The sequence below is a fragment of the Ailuropoda melanoleuca genome, chromosome 4 (assembly GCF_002007445.2).
Source record: "Ailuropoda melanoleuca isolate Jingjing chromosome 4, ASM200744v2, whole genome shotgun sequence".
Classification (NCBI taxonomy): domain Eukaryota; kingdom Metazoa; phylum Chordata; class Mammalia; order Carnivora; family Ursidae; genus Ailuropoda; species Ailuropoda melanoleuca.
Window position 1 is genome coordinate 93,948,968 of NC_048221.1, and position 15,807 is coordinate 93,964,774.

The 15,807-nt window shown below is 51.4% G+C and overlaps 1 protein-coding gene across 1 annotated transcript in view; it reads left to right on the forward strand.

The window, feature by feature from the left end:
* DYSF (dysferlin) overlaps positions 1-15,807 on the forward strand; it is a 208,483-nt gene that overhangs the window by 40,444 nt on the left and 152,232 nt on the right. The window contains exons 4-10 of the mRNA XM_034657277.1: positions 3,231-3,336; positions 9,362-9,476; positions 10,715-10,807; positions 11,171-11,382; positions 14,114-14,242; positions 14,618-14,680; positions 15,435-15,485. Of these exons, the coding sequence (XP_034513168.1) occupies positions 3,231-3,336; positions 9,362-9,476; positions 10,715-10,807; positions 11,171-11,382; positions 14,114-14,242; positions 14,618-14,680; positions 15,435-15,485 (769 nt within the window). The remainder of the gene's footprint in view (positions 1-3,230; positions 3,337-9,361; positions 9,477-10,714; positions 10,808-11,170; positions 11,383-14,113; positions 14,243-14,617; positions 14,681-15,434; positions 15,486-15,807) is intronic.

Below are 15,807 nucleotides of genomic sequence, written 5' to 3' on the forward strand. Positions count from 1 at the left end.
CCCCGCCCAGGTGATCCCGCAGGGAATCGGGGGACTCGAGGGCTAGGGCAAGCTCAGTCATCCACCTGCTGGAGCCAGTCCCTCTGCTCTGTCGCCCCACTTTTCCTGTGAAGGACGGAGGATTCCTATTGGCGATGTCGCATGGATTCACGGGCCTTTTACACCTACCATCTTGTCTTTTTGACGTTGCCTGGGCCCTGATGTAGCCCCAACTAACTAACAGGAGCTTGCTCCTGGGTGAGTCACAGATAGAAACTACCCCAGCTGGAGTTGTTGCACAGAGGAAACTCTATTTGCAGCAAATAAGAACCCCGGGGATAACTTCCAAAGCCGACTCCCCAGCAAGGGGTGAATGGGTTCCTACTATTTAAAATATTTACGTAGGAGAGGCTTGTCATCTACGTAGGGACGGGCACAAGGTGGCTCATGCACCTTAAGGAAACGTGCCTATCCCAACATTGTATGGTATGTAAATGAGGCTTGTGCTCCAACTTGGGCAGAGATTCTAGTATTATCATGAGGTACAGGTAACTGTCAGTCACTCCATGGGTCCCTCCATGGTTCGTCTGTGCAGGTGTCAACGGGGAGTTAAGCTCGAACTGGTCTGGGTGGTCTGGGCTGCCAGAGCTCTTCACCAGGACAGTCATTAGGGTTTGAGGGGCAGTTTCGGTTTCCGTCCTGGGATGCTATGTCAGTGGGGTCTTTCTCCTGAGTGAAGAGATAAGCTGGAAAGAAGAGCTAATGGAAAAATGGGGGACAAAGGTCAGTGGGTACAAGCAAGTGAGCAGTAAAGGTCAGATCTTGGGAGCTATGTGCTGACACTGAGGACACTTCAGTCAACCCACTGGTGGCAGGTGCCTTCCCCATGCTGGCCCTGGGATGGAGACCCTCTAGGAGCCCCTGCTTAGTAAGCTATGCTACAAGCCTGCTCCATGCTGCAAAGGAATATAGCACACACCAGTCCGAATTCTAGAAAATGTGACTCCTAGCATCACGAGGAATGAATGTGAGTGAACCTCTCTCTCTTTAGCCCTTTCTTTAGAGAAATGTTAGAAAAATGTTACAAAATTCAGCACAAACCAGGTTATTGCCTTGCTAGCCAGGGAACCTTAGGTAAGGTGACCAAGAGTCTACTGGTTCCAAGAAGAATGGAGCTCAAGTGATTTTATTGAGCAGTTATTAATAATTAATAAGCAGCTATTAATTAATTAATTTTTATTGTGGTAAAATATATGTAACAAAACTTACCATTTCTACTGTTCTGAATGTACAGTTCCGTGGCATTAAGCACATTCACACAGTTGTGCAACCATCCCCAAGGTCTATCCCCAGAATGTTTCATCTTCCCAAACTGAAACTTTGTGCCTACTGAATAATAGCTCCCCATTTCCCCTACCCCCAGCCCCTGATAACCTTTATTTTACTTTCTTCGTTAACTTGCTTATTCTAGGCATCTCAAAAACGTGCAAGCATACAGTATTTGTCCATTTGTGTCTGTCTTATTGCACTCAGCATCGTGTCTCCAAGGTTCATCCATGTTGTAGCAGGTGTCAGAACTTCTTTCTTTTTTAAGGCTAAGTAATATTTCATTGTAAGCATGTTTTTATTTAATTTATTTTAATTAATTTCATTTTAATTTTTATTGCATTCTATTTATCCGTTTGTTTATGTATCCACTCATCTGTTGATAGACACTTGGGTTGCTTTCATTTTTTGGTAATTGTGAATAATGCTGTTATGAACATGGGTGTACAAATATTTCTTCGAGTCCTTGGTTTCATTTCTTTTGAGTATATACCCAGAAGTGGAATTGCTAGATTATATGGTTTGATCCATTTTTGCATTCCCTTTTTTCCATGCCCATCAACAGAACACACAGTTTCCAATTTTGCCACATCCTCACCAATGCTTGTTCTTTTCTGTTTTTTGGGTAGTAGCCATCCTACTGAATGAGAGGTGATATCTCACTGAGCAGCCAGTGTTAAAAATCAGCTGCTCAGGGGCACCTGGGTGGCTCAGTCGGTTAAGTGTCCGACTCTTGGTTTCAGCTCAGGTCGTGATCTCAGGGTCATGAGATTGGGCCCTGCCTTGGGCTCTGTGCTCAGCATGGAATCTGCTTAAGACACCCTCTCCCTCTGTCCCTTACCCCTCACACCCTCTCTTTCAAATAAATAAATCTTTTTTTAAAAAAATCAGCTATTTAGGTTAAGATCGAAGTTGTATTTCAATAAAACTTCATAAAACCTCTATTCAAATCCGTTGTTAGAGACAGTAGGAAAAGGAAGGTCCCAAATAACAGGCATGCTGTTTATTTATCAGGGAAAAAAAATTAAGAAGCAGGAGCTGCGAGCACCCCTATGGCTGTTCATGGTTCATGCCCTGCTGGTCGTGTGCAGGAAGCGCGCAGAAGTCCGATGCAGACGTCAGGCGACTGTTCTGATAGACACGGGCCACTGGCTGCCCCTGATTTCCCACCACTGCCACAGAGGTGCAGAATGCAGTTCGCCCATGTCTTAGCTTAGGGGACACAGACTTTTTCCTTGGCACTCTTTGGAGGGTCCCTTAACTGGTCATCACTTGGTGTCCTAGTCTTTCCTAAGAACCCATGTGTTTATGGGGCCCCCACCCCTCCGTCGGAGATGCTGCCTTACGTGTGTGTGCTGGGACAGTCCTGGGCCTCTCTTAGGAGTGGGGCATGTCTGCCCTGCCCCAGTTTGCTTTTCTCCCTGTCCCTGAAGACAGGAAAGACTGTTTTTCATTTGTGATCATTGCTGGCCGAGCCCTGGGAAACTGGGATAGGCGGCCTGCGTAGATGTGGGTCAGATGAGTGACTGCAGCTTCAGGGACCCTGCAGGGGGCCCCTGCTTTTAGGAGACCGGTGGATTGCTGAGGTCTGATGGGCAAGGCAGCCCTTCTATGGGAGTATCCAGGCGGTCGGGGTGGTAGGGCTGGACCTCTGCGGAGAGGCAGAAAGCTGACCTTGGGAGAAGGGAAGGTGTCTCTCGTCCTTGTGCAGGGCAGGGGGCCTGGCCCTCCAGGGATGATGCATGGGGTGACTGGGGCAGGGTGTTAGGGAAACGTGAGGGGTCCTAGGGGACTATGGTGTTCGAGGCAGATCAGCTTTGTCTGCAGGGTATTTGTTCGTATGGTAAGGTGGTGGTGGTGGTATGTTGGGAGAGGAGCCAGGCACATTAGGCTATTCTCTACATTCTACTTTTCTTTCCACTTAGGTTCTTAGGGGAAGCCCAAGTCCCACTCCGGGAGGTCCTCGCCACCCCCAGTCTGTCTGCCAGCTTCAATGCCCCCCTGCTGGACACCAAGAAGCAGCCCACAGGGGTAAGTGCCCACTGGGCCTTTGCATCACGCTAATGTCTGGTCTGAGGCCTTGCCTTTCCGACATCAGTGATGTGTCATAGTCCAGCTGCCAGCAACCAGGCCTGGCCTGCCCTGGCCAGAGCTTGGGGCGCTGCGGAGGGGAACTGGCATGGGAGGGATGGGAAGGGGACAGGAGGGAGCCCTGGCCTCTCCTGTGAGGCTCAAGTTAGCCTTGCCTCACACCAGCTTGGCCTGCCCCGGGTCTCCTCCTGCCCTGGAGCGGGGCACGGTCACCTCCTGGGGTTGGTTCTTTACTAGAAATCTGATGACTCCCCAAGCTTCCTGGGCAGCTTTGGTGATGGCTCCCCCAATCTCTTTGGTAGCCCTCCCTAACCTCCCAGCCCCCATTTCCAGATCTGGAATATCTGAGTCATCTGGGTTACAGATGACAAGGGAAGGGAGACAGACATCCCTCTCCCCTGCCCACGGGAACCTGTCAGACCCTCTTCCTTTCCTCCATTGTCCTTCCTGCCCCTCCCCCCAGCCTTTCCAGTGCTCTTCCAGTCCTACCAGACAATTCCCAGCCCTCACTTCTGGCTTCCCGTTATTTTTAGGGAGCTAAATATACCCTGCAGGGTTCTTTCTTCCTGGTCAGTAGAATTCCTGACCTTTCCTCTGGGTCAGCTCCACCTCCCAGGAGGCACTGGGGGACTATCCATTTGGAAATACTTCCTCCCGGTGGGGCCTTGGGGATTCCGGGCTGAGTTCTGTTTGTGTGGGGCTACCGTGTGTGTGTGTGTGTGTGTGTGTGTGTGCACGCGCGCGTGTGAGGGTGGGGAACCTTGGCTGGCTTGGTGAGTCAGGAAGTGGCAAACCTGGGCAGAACTCGGAAAGGAACCACTACTGGGTACTGAGGGCTAGAGAAAAAGAGTGACTGACTGAAGTCACACAGTGACTCTGTGTCCAAATGGGGACAAGTCGGTGGATGGCACATCTCCTGAACTCTCAGTGTTGGGAGTGACTTGAATGGACTCCTGGTCCACTGCCTTTCTGATGCTGGAATTTCCTCCTGAGGCATCTTAGGGCAGTGATGGCTGGATGCTTCCCTGATGGAGAGAGGTTAGTTCCCAGGAGAATCCATCCCTCTCTCGCGTGGTGCTCACTGACAGAACATTCTGGTTTAGTGCGGTGATCACTTGGCTTATAACCTCTTCAGGTGCTTTCTGGGTGAAATCTGGAACAGTCCCCTTACATGGAAGGCAGGGGGACACCCAAGAAAGAGGCAAGCCACTCCAGATTGGTAGGCGGCAGGGTTAGTAAGCTTGGGGACTTACCTATGAGGCATGTCTGGGGTGGCAGCAAGATGAGTAGATCTCTGCACTCATCTACCGAATCTTAAAAGTTTATACAGAGGTCTTAACTGGGTTTAGCCGTGTATACCATACAGATAGTCTCAACACCAGGTCGCTAGCTCAAGACATGCCTGAAGCAGCCTCGGGGAGCAAGGAGGCCAAGCAGAACTTATATTCCCAGGAGAGTGGAGGGGGTGAGAAGCCTCTGATTGGTTTATCATGGGCCAGCTGGTGGGCGAGTCTTCTCAGTGACCTCCTCCAGCATCACGGAACCTGTCTCCATCACCTTCTGAGTCCCCCCTTGTCCTCCCCCTGAGCTCTCTAGTCTACTCATGAAATCTAAGGGTTCTAGTGCCAATTTCCAACCCCCACCCCCACCCAAGCAATTCTCTGACCCCAGTTGGGCGTCCTATGATTCAACTCAATTCTGACACTGTCTACCCAGGGACAGCTCTGGGTTAAGGGCTCAGTCCTACAAGACCTCCCCTTCCCCTTCTAATGCCAATCCCAAGGCCAGATTCCCCTGTGCTTCTGACCAACAGGCTCTGGACTGGACATTCCTATGACCCCCACCTTGGGTTTGATTAACTTGCTAGAGCGGCTCACAGAACTCAGAAAAACATTCTACTTACCAGATTACCTGTTATTATCCAACCCGGAAGCTCTCCAGTCCCTGTTCTTTGTGGTTTTATGGAGGTTTCATTGGCAATTGAACTCCATCCGCAGCCTGGATCCCCTCCCTGGAGGTGGTGGGGGCTGAAAGTTCCACAACCCTCTAACAGCAAGGTTGGCTCCACTAGCAACCAGATCCCATCCTTCGATGATTTCCAAAGTCACCTCAGTAGCACAACAAAAGACACCTTGATGGCTCTTATCACTTAGGAAAGTCCAGGGAATTCCTAAAAGGAGCTCCGTGCCATGGACACACCATTTGTAATTATAAATCACAGTATCACATCCCTAGAGTGAAGATGGACTCCAAGCACTTCTGGATCCTGAAGAGGACCACAGCGTTCTGTAAAGGTGTAGACACTCCTGGAGGCACCATAGGTAGCTGGTGAGGGAGATATCTGAGTCAGGGATCTGCGAAACACTTACTAACATTTACCAGTTTATTAAAGGATATGATAAAGCATATGAATCAACAGCCAGATGAAGAGATACATAGGGCAAGGTCCTGAACAAAAGAACTTCTGTCCTTGAGGAGCTTGGGGCCCGGTTCGGGGGCACGTGGATGTATTCTAGTTCCCTCAGCATGGAAACTCTCTGAAAAAAAGGGACCAAAAAACTTGAGTTTTTAATGGAGGCTTCATTATGGTTATGATTGACTAAGTCATTGGTCATTGGCTGATGCAACCTGCAGCCCCTCTCTCCTCTCAAGAGATTGGGGGGGGAGGGGACTGAAAGTTCCAACCCTCTGATCACATGGTTGGTCCTCCTGGCAACCAGCTCCTACCCTTCTGTGGGGTCCAAAAGTCACCTTCATTAATAACAAGACACCCATTTTACCTTTATGGCCCTGAAGTGTTTTCAGGAACTGTGGATGAAGACCCAGTATTTCTAAGAAGTATAGTTTGGTCACCTGAATGACCAAATCTGTGTTTCTTATAAATCGTTAAATCACAGCCCCCAATGCCTCCAACCGGGGTTCCTAGCTTCTGGCTGAGCTGCTCAAATATCTCTCCACTCTTGCCCTCTGGGCATCCATGACTGGTGTTTCTTGCAAGTTCTCCTGCACTTGGGCCCCTCCAAGCTCAGACGCCTGTCCAGCCCCTGAGACACCTTTTCACACCTGGTCCCTGTCCACGGGGCTGAGCCAGGTTGGTGACCGTCCCCGAATGCCTCACCTTTCCTCCTCCGGCTCTTTGTTCCCACACTCTGTGCTCCCTGCTCACCAGCTGGGAATCTGCTGCCTTCTCCTTTCTGGGCTGGGACACCTGCCTGTCTGTAGAGTTTGCCAATCCTTCCCAAACCATGTCTCCAGGAGGGCGTGTAAAGCCACAAGGGATGGATGGGAGAGGGGGTTTAAGCCCCGGTTGGTCGAGCCCCTGGCTGAGCACAGCCTGGGGGAGGTGGAGCCAGGATACAGCTCTGGCCTGTGGAGAGTGTCTGGGTCCATCTTCTAGTGCCTGTGACAGCAATGAGTCACAGAGCAGCCTCAGGTCCCAAGACCCTCTGAGCTGGGGCCTCCCACCTGGGACCTGGGGCTGGTTGCCCTGTAGTGGGAGGCACAGAGAACTGAGGCTGTGCTCAGAAGGGACAGAGACCTCTGCAGGATTCTCACTGGTTGTTCACTGAGGCTGATTTCCAGGCTGGTTCCCGTGGGCAGAGCATACCAGGAGTACCCAACTGAGTTTAGCTCAGACTGTCAAAGCAACCTGCGGAAGGAGTGATGGGAGTGAAGACAGGGCCTGTGGGATCCTTGGAAAACCCTGGAAGGACTGAGAAGAGGAAGAAGGCTGGGGGGGCCATGAAGTCCTGCTGTAGGCTGGCCTGTGGACTCCATTGGCCTGGCACTCAGTATTCTCACCCACGTCCCTTCAGAGCTGTGTGCCATAAGAAGATGCCAAATCTATCCTCAGACAGATTCTAGACTGACTACTATATTTATTTTCATATTTAAATTGTCCCCAGATTTGGCCAGTAGGAGTCCATGAAAATAGGTTTCTGTGTCCTTTGGACATGTTTCTATCATTCTTTGGGTATGTCCTTGCTTTCTGGCACAAAGGGTTCCAGGGTCATCTACCTTCCCTGGACTAGCCCTAGAATTAGTTGTTTTTCCAAAGAGTCCAACTTGCCTTTTGATGAAGCAGGAGAAAGCCCCAGGACGGTTGTTTAAAAACAGATGCCCAGGTCCACCCCAGACCTGCTGACTGGGATCTCCAGGAGTTCATGGGTGGCGATGAGCAGGTCTGGGCACCCGGGTGGGGTCCCAGAAGCTGTTCTTTCCTCCTGGGGCTCCCGGAACTTAGGGTGATGACTCTCTGCCTGCTCAAGTGGCGACACCTGCTGGTGGTTCTCAAACCTGCACGGCAGGCAGTGAGGGCAGTGCCTTGGTTCCCGGACAGAAAGGGTCTCTTTGCCTTCCTGGCCTCTGCCTGGGTCTCCTGGGAGCTGAGATGGCGTTGGTTTCCTTCCTTGGCGTTCTGAGCCCCACCCTTCCACTGGTCCTGCCCTCCCTTAGCCTGGCTGCCCCTGCCCAGGGCCCAGTCTGGGGTTCATGCCCCAGACTTGGAGCCACCCAGTGTACCTTTGGCCCTTTCTGTCTCAGGACCAGGATTCACCCAGGGAGTTTCTGGAATCCCTAATATTACTCAGTAGAGATGTCTAGTGACCTATGCCGAGCCACTCAGAGGATATTATGCATTATTAACAACTATGTTTATAAAGGATTTGTCAAAATCTGGGAAACGCTTACTGTCTAACATAAGTAAAATAGAAAAGCATTTTAAATAAAGCAGGGCTGTACACTATCTGTTTAAAAAGATTGGAGAGAATTATATCAAAATGTGAATAAAGGTCGAATTATGGCAATTTGTTTTCTCTTGCATTTTCTTTTCTTTTCTTTTCTTTTTCTTTTTCTTTTTTTTTTTAAGATTTATTTATTTGAGAGACAGAGTGGGAGTGTGGTTGGGAGGAGGGGAAGAGGGAGAGAATCTCAAGCAGACTCCCACTGAGCATCGACCCCTATGCAGGGCTTGATCTCAAGACCTATGAGGTCATGACCGGAGGCGAAATCAGGAGTTGGACACTTAACCGACTGAGCCAGGCGACCTGCATTATTATTATTTTTTTCTTTAAGGTTTCTGTACTCTCTAAACTTTCTTAAATAGAGCATTTATTATTTTGATCCATAAAAAAGCTGCCTCAGGAGGCCTGCTGGACCCGTGGTACCAGGGAAGGCTGGGCCAGGCCCCGCTGGCCTAGGAGCTGTAAGGCTGGGGAACAGCGGAGGCTGGTCCGTTTCCTCAGGTTCTGGGCCCTTCGAACAGTGCAGGTCTTGTGTGGGGGGCAGTGCGTCCATGGGGTGAAAACACAGGGCGGGCTTTCCCGGCCTGTGAGAATGGGGCGACTAGTCATTCTCCTTTCGGCTGGTCAAAGCGGGAACGGCTGAGGTTGAGGTGGGGGACAGGGGTGCTTCTGGGAGGGAAGAGAGCTCAGAAAGGTGAGCGGCACCCTGAGACTCTCAGAGCTAGCCAGCGCTGGAGCAGAATGAGGCTGAGATGTCTGTGGAGAAGCAGAGGAGGGTCCTCAGCTGAGCAGAGTGGCCCCGGAGGCTTTTTCCTGTTGTGGGCCTAGGCTGAGAATTGAAAAACCCTGCAGGAGAGCTTGATTTGCTGATTCATTTATAGAAGCTTATGATGTGCTCTCTCAGCTAATTTCATCCCCATTTGGCCCTACGAGGAAGGTCCTATTGCTGTCAGTGCCCTCATTTTACAGACAAGGATAGTGAGGCACAGTGAGGCTCTAGACCTCGAGCGAGAGCGCACAGCTTCGGAGGTAGAAGCCGACTCTGGGCTTTGGACCATGCTGATGGGCCCCTGGGGGTGGCTTTGCCCCAGCCTCCTGCAAACCTGACCCCCGTCAGAGCCATTTTCCTTGGCAAAGGGGTAAAAGGAACAGGAAGGATGCTGGCCGGTGCCGGTCCGAGGCCGATGCACTAACCTGCTGCCCTCCCACCCCGTCTCTTCCAGGCCTCGCTGGTCCTGCAGGTGTCCTACACGCCACTCCCTGGAGCCGTGCCCCTGTTCCCACCCTCTGCATCTCTGGAACCCTCCCCGACTCTGCCTGACATGGATATGGTGGCTGGTGAGGAGCCCACCCTGGCAGGGCCCTGGAAGAAGCCCAGCAGCAGGGCTGCAGCCTGGGGGTGGGAGGCCAGAGGGAGGCTTCAGGCAGCCTCTGCGGCCCTCCCGAGGTCGGGGGCTGCCCGGGTCCAGAGAAGAGAGGACACCAGTGGGTGGGGAGTCCTGGGAGCTGCCTCCTGCCAGGCAGAGAAGGTGCCAGTGGGATTAGTGTGAGGAAGCCCTCCTGGGGCGGGGCTGAGCCTGGGCTGCTGCGCTGCACTAGGCAGCTCTCAGCTGGGCATGGCTGTGCGGGGATGGGGTCTGCCCCCGATGATATGCGGGGCCGCACCCGCTCCCCGGAGGCGAATGCTTCCCTGCTCTGGCACTTCATAGGCCTTTGGTGATGGCCTCGTAACATCAGAGTTGGGTTTTCCTTGAAAGAGCCCTGGGCCCATGTCAGGGGATATGAGTTCCTTTCTTGACTTTAGCACCAAGTAGCTGTGTGACTTTGGGCTGGCCACTCTCCCTCTCTGGGCCTATAGTTTATCATTTGTGAAATGAGCAGACTGAGTTAGGAAGTTCCAAGGTTGTGTCAGTTCTCTTCACTTGCCTCTGCTGGCCTTGTCACAGGAGGAGCCAGCCCAGGGTGCTTGGCTTGCCAGTGGGGGGCTGGTGAAGCCTCCATGAGGCCCAGCCTGCTGGAATGTGCAGGAAGCTACACAGATGGGCCAGGTGGGGACTTGGCCATGGCAGAGAGTCTGCAGTTTCTCTCCCGGTGAAGGGAGCTAGAGGCAAACATGGCGTTAAAACCCAAGCAGCCTCTGGTGGGGGTGTGCCCTGTCTGTCCTGCCCAGCCACGTTGTTGGAGCTCCACACTGTCCGAGCTTGGAGATGGGAGATCAATCTGGACTGGGGCATAGGTTGCTGGGGAGGGCGGGCAGTGGGCAGAGAGAAGGGGTGCTCCTGGTGATAGCATGGGGAGAGTGAAGGGCCCAAGTATTCTGGGACCACCTTGGAGGTGGGCCTGACAGAGTTAGGGTTTGGGCCACTCAGGGCAAGTTCCCAAAGTGACAAGTTCCCACTCCTGCCTGGAAGGTGGTGAGAAGGGACGGTGTCCAACAGACATGGGGGCTGTTTCTGAGCTTTTTGCCAGGCTGGGGCAGCCAGGGAGAGCGGGCTTGGGGTGGGGGTGCCCTAGGTTGGCTCCCCTCACCCAGCACCCTCCTCGCCTCCTGGGGCTGTGCCCTGCCCCTATGCCAGGTGGGGGACAGAGCCGGGCTGAGACTTGGTCCCTGCTCAGTGACAGCACCGTGGACACGAGATACTCTGGAAAGAAGTGGCTGGCCCCCACGGGTGAGACACGGGTCAGGCTGTCCCGATCCTGATCCTACCACCCGTAACCTGCTCATTGCTGCCATCTGTCAGCTCACCAGAGTGGGACCTGGGACGAGGTGGTCAGAGGGGCTGATCCTGCAGGACATGGTGGGGAGGGCTAGGGCCATTCTGTTTCCTTCCTGTTGACTAACTGGACTGACTGCCCTCACGTCTCAGCTGTTGGAAGCTCCTTCTTTCTCCCTCATCCATCCTGGCTCACTGACAGGAGGGGAGTGGGTGGTGGGTCTTCGTGCCCAAGCCCTTTGGCTCCTCCATTGGCTGGGCAGGGTCCCAAGCACCGGACCAGAGGGACCAGGCCTTATTAGCACCCTTTCCACCCAGACACAGGAGGAGAGGAGGACACTGAGGACCAGGGGCTCACGGGAGATGAGGCAGAGCCATTACTGGATCCGAGCGGTGCCCCAGGCCCTGGGGCCCCCACCACCCCGAGGAAGCCACCTTCCCATCCGCCCCCCTACCACCCCGGGAGCAAGAGAAAAAGAGGTGCTCCCACGCCCAGAAAGCTGCTGTCGGACAAACCGCAGGACTTCCAGGTAATGGGCTGACTCTCTGACCACAGTCTCCTCTTTTAGCTCATGTCTGTCCAGCCTGGGGCAGGTTCTAAGGGCTCTCCTAGGCAGGAGTCTGTGGTTTCCCCGAGTCCCCGGCAGATGCGGAATGAGCAGTTCATGGGTTGTGGCCTCAGAACACAGCCCCTGGTTTTGTTCTTTAAAAAAAAAAAAAAACAGGGGTGGTGGAGGCAGCACTCAGAGGTTCAGCCTATCTTTACATTTGTTATGCGTTTTCCAGCCAGGGTTTATCTGCTAGCTAGCTTTTTGCTCCTCGAGGTGTGGTCCTTGGGCCAGCAGCAGGGGCAGCACCTGGAAGCTGGCTGGAAAGGCAAACTGCCAGGCCTGCCGAGTCAGAATCTGCATTTTAACAAGCCTCCGAACTAGGAAGCTCTGTCTAGCACTGTTTTCTCTCTTGATCTATTCCCTTCCTTATAGCCGTGGATTCTTCGGAAGGTCATGCAGGATTTGAGCTTATTCACGCGCGTGGGCAGGGGGAGGGACAGAGGGACAGACAGAATCTCAAGCAGATGCCACGCTGAGTGTGGAGCCCGACTCGGGGCTCACTCGCACGGCCCGGAGATCACAGGCCTGAGCCAAAACATTTGTTATGTGTTTTCCAGCCAGGGTTTATCTGCTAGCTAGCTTTTTGCTCCTCGTGGTGTGGTCCTTGGGCCAGCAGCAGGGGCAACACCTGGAAGCTGGCTGGAAAGGCAAACTGCCAGGCCTGCCGAGTCAGAATCTGCATTTTAACAAGCCCCCGAACTGGGAAGCTCTGTCTAGCACTGTTTTCTCTCTTGATCCATTCCCTTCCTTATAGCCGTGGATTCTTCGGAAGGTCATGCAGGATTTGAGCTTATTCACGCGCGTGGGCAGGGGGAGGGACAGAGGGACAGACAGAATCTCAAGCGGATGCCACGCTGAGTGTGGAGCCCGACTCGGGGCTCACTCGCACGGCCCGGAGATCACAGGCCTGAGCCAAAACCGAGAGTCGGATACTTAACAACTGTGCCAGCCAGGTGCCCCAACCCTTTGGCATATTTTAATCCAAAAATCCATCCCATTTTATTTGCATTTTAATTTTGGTTCTTTGCTTATTCTTTTTCTTTCTATGAAATTTCCCATGTTGATATAGTTGCATTTAGTGATATTGAGCTCCTCAGAACTACTTTCAAAGTTGAAAACAGGAAACTTAGCTCTTTACTGAGTGCCACAAATGTAAAAATACACTTTAGTTCTAAAGTGTGATAATTTAAGCTGTAACCACTGTGTATTTGCCTGAGAGACAAAATTCTGNTGCCTGAGAGACAAAATTCTAACATTATTATTATTTTTATTCCCAAGTCATGAACTTATTGCCTTTTTTCTCCCTCAAAAATCAATGTATGTTTACTGTAGAAAACTTAGAAAATACAAGAAAATGAAGAGAATAAAAATCATGGAGCTACCTTCCCATCGTTATTAATAATATATTCTATAGTACGGCTTAAAAAAAAAGCATTGATTGATCTATTTATAAATAGCTGCTGATTAAAACTTAAAACCAGTAAACATCTTATTTTTCCATGAAAACTGTTTTAATATTTTAAAATTTCATCTTTTAAAATATTTTGCCTAGGGGCGCTTGGGTGGCACAGTGGTTAAGCGTCTGCCTTCGGCTCAGGGCGTGATCCNATTTGCCTGAGAGACAAAATTCTGACATTATTATTATTTTTATTCCCAAGTCATGAACTTATTGCCTTTTTTCTCCCTCAAAAATCAATGTATGTTTACTGTAGAAAACTTAGAAAATACAAGAAAATGAAGAGAATAAAAATCATGGAGCTACCTTCCCATCGTTATTAATAATATATTCTATAGTACGGCTTAAAAAAAAAGCATTGATTGATCTATTTATAAATAGCTGCTGATTAAAACTTAAAACCAGTAAACATCTTATTTTTCCATGAAAACTGTTTTAATATTTTAAAATTTCATCTTTTAAAATATTTTGCCTAGGGGCGCTTGGGTGGCACAGTGGTTAAGCGTCTGCCTTCGGCTCAGGGCGTGATCCCGGCGTTATGGGTTCGAGCCCCACATCAGGCTCGTCTGTTATGGGCCTGCTTCTTCCTCTCCCACTCCCCCTGCTTGTGTTCCCTCTCTCGCTAGCTGTCTCTCTCTCTGTCAAATAAATAAATAAAATCTTTAAAAAAATAAAATAAAATAAAATATTTTGCCTAAATTTGGAAGCACACATATTCCTGAAACCTTAAGTTCAATGGAGAAAACTCTGAATTTATTTCTCAGAATGCAAGAAAACATTGTATCTTATAAAGAATAAAGTGGGGTCATGTCACCGTGTCAGCTCAGGCTCTGAGGGAGCTCTCAGTGAAGACGGTTCAGGCTGCTTAATCCGCCGGCATCAGAGGGTCTGAGGCAGGGCTTGTGCCAATTGCTGCATGAAATGAGCTGGGGTCTGAGTCCTTGGCCCAGCCCCAGAGTTTAATGCTGGGGGCTTCCTTGGGGCAGCTCGGCAGCTCTTGTGCAGAACTGTGAGATTTTATAGGTGCAAGGGACTTTGGACAGAAAATACGACTGTTCTTATAATGCTCTTCCTAATACCTTTTAATACCCTTCCCGAGAAGCCGGCAGTGAGAATGGTCCCTGAGATCTCTGACTCTCTTGGGGCCTGACTACTTCCCCCTTCCTCCTGCTCTTGCTTCCTCTTGGCTTTCAGATCAGGGTGCAAGTGATCGAGGGGCGCCAGCTGCCAGGGGTGAATATCAAGCCTGTGGTCAAAGTCACGGCTGCCGGGCAGACCAAGAGGACACGGATCCACAAGGGAAACAGCCCACTCTTCAACGAGGTGGGAGATGCTGGATATTAGGACGGGGACCACAGTGGCCCATCCCAATTGGGAATGCCCAGCAGACACCTGATAATCCATTCGGTTTTTGTATTGAGAGATATGCTGGGTCCTCAGTAGGTTATGGGAGGACCTGGAGGGAGGGTTCTAGCCGGAGGGCCAGCCACCTGCCCTGTCCCTGAGATGACAACCTCCATGAGGTCAAGGGTGGAACAGCCCAGAACTTGCGGAATCCCCAGAGCTCATTGTTGGGCTGAGCTCAGTCCACACTTCTGGGTGGACAGGACCTGAAGGCTGCGGGCGGCGGCCGACCCTCTCCTCAGCCCCCCGGGGTCGGCAGGCTCTCATCTGTTTCCCTTTTGCCCTGAACCACAGACTCTCTTCTTCAATGTGTTTGACTCTCCCTCGGAGCTGTTTGACGAGCCCATCTTTATCACGGTACGTCTCAGCAATCGGTGTTCTCTGGGGTTACGTGTACCCTTGCGTGCATACCGTGCATGTGTGTATGTGTGCGTATCAGCGTGCATGTGTGTGCATGCCTATCGGTGTGAGTGTGAGTGAGTGTGAGGAAGGAGCCATGTGGCCCGGGGCACGGGTGATGGGGAACGGCTCACCGCCGAGCTCTGCTGGTCACAGAAATGCCTTCAGCAGCTCAGATAGAGGCAACAGCCAAGTGGGGAACCCCCACTGCCCAGCACCCCCACAGGGGTCACAGGTCAGGGGTCTGAAATCATTCTTTCAGTGGACCCTGATACTCATTTTATTTTGTTTGCCCATGTGTCTGTTTCTGGCCAGGATTTTCTTTCTTTGGGCCTCAGCTTTTTTTTTTTCTTCTCTTTCGGCCTTCCTTCTGAGAGGTGGGATAGCTTAGTTGTTGAGGGTGTGGGCTCTGGAGCCACTGTCTGGGTTCTGGGGGTCCTGCCTCTGCCGTTTAGGGGTTGTGTGATGCTGTACATGTCCTGTAGTCTCTCTGTGCCTCTGTTCCTTCATCTGTAAAATGGGCATAATAATAGTACCTGAGTACTCAGGGGGTTCATGTGAGTGTTACCATTGCTCAGAACGGTCTCTGGAACAGAGCGAGTGCTCTGAGTGTTGGCTGTTACTGTCTGGGAGGGAAGAGTTGTTGTGTTGGGTCCTGTCCGGGCCAACATTTCCTTGTAAATGAGAGTTTTAACTTCTCTTCCTCCCGCAGGTGGTAGACTCCCGTTCTCTCCGGACAGACGCTCTCATTGGGGAATTCCGGGTAATTATGTATTTTCTTTGAGAGCCGTTAGTTCTCACCAGTTCACGTTAGTGGAGACTCTGTACATAACGTGCAGAGGCTGGTGCTTCAGGGGTCCTGTTCCTCTCGGTCTGTGTTGGGGAAATGCAGTTAAAGAAAAAAAAAAGACAAAATCTTCTCCAAACTCAGAAACCCTCTCCACAAAGGTCGTAGAGAAAGAGCAGACTTTTATTGAGTAAGTTTCAGTCTAGAAGGTGAGGCACATGGCAGGCGATCCACTAGGAGATTGTAGAGGCTGCAAGAAATCCTGTGCACCGCCGAGCAGATACAACCCACCCGGTAC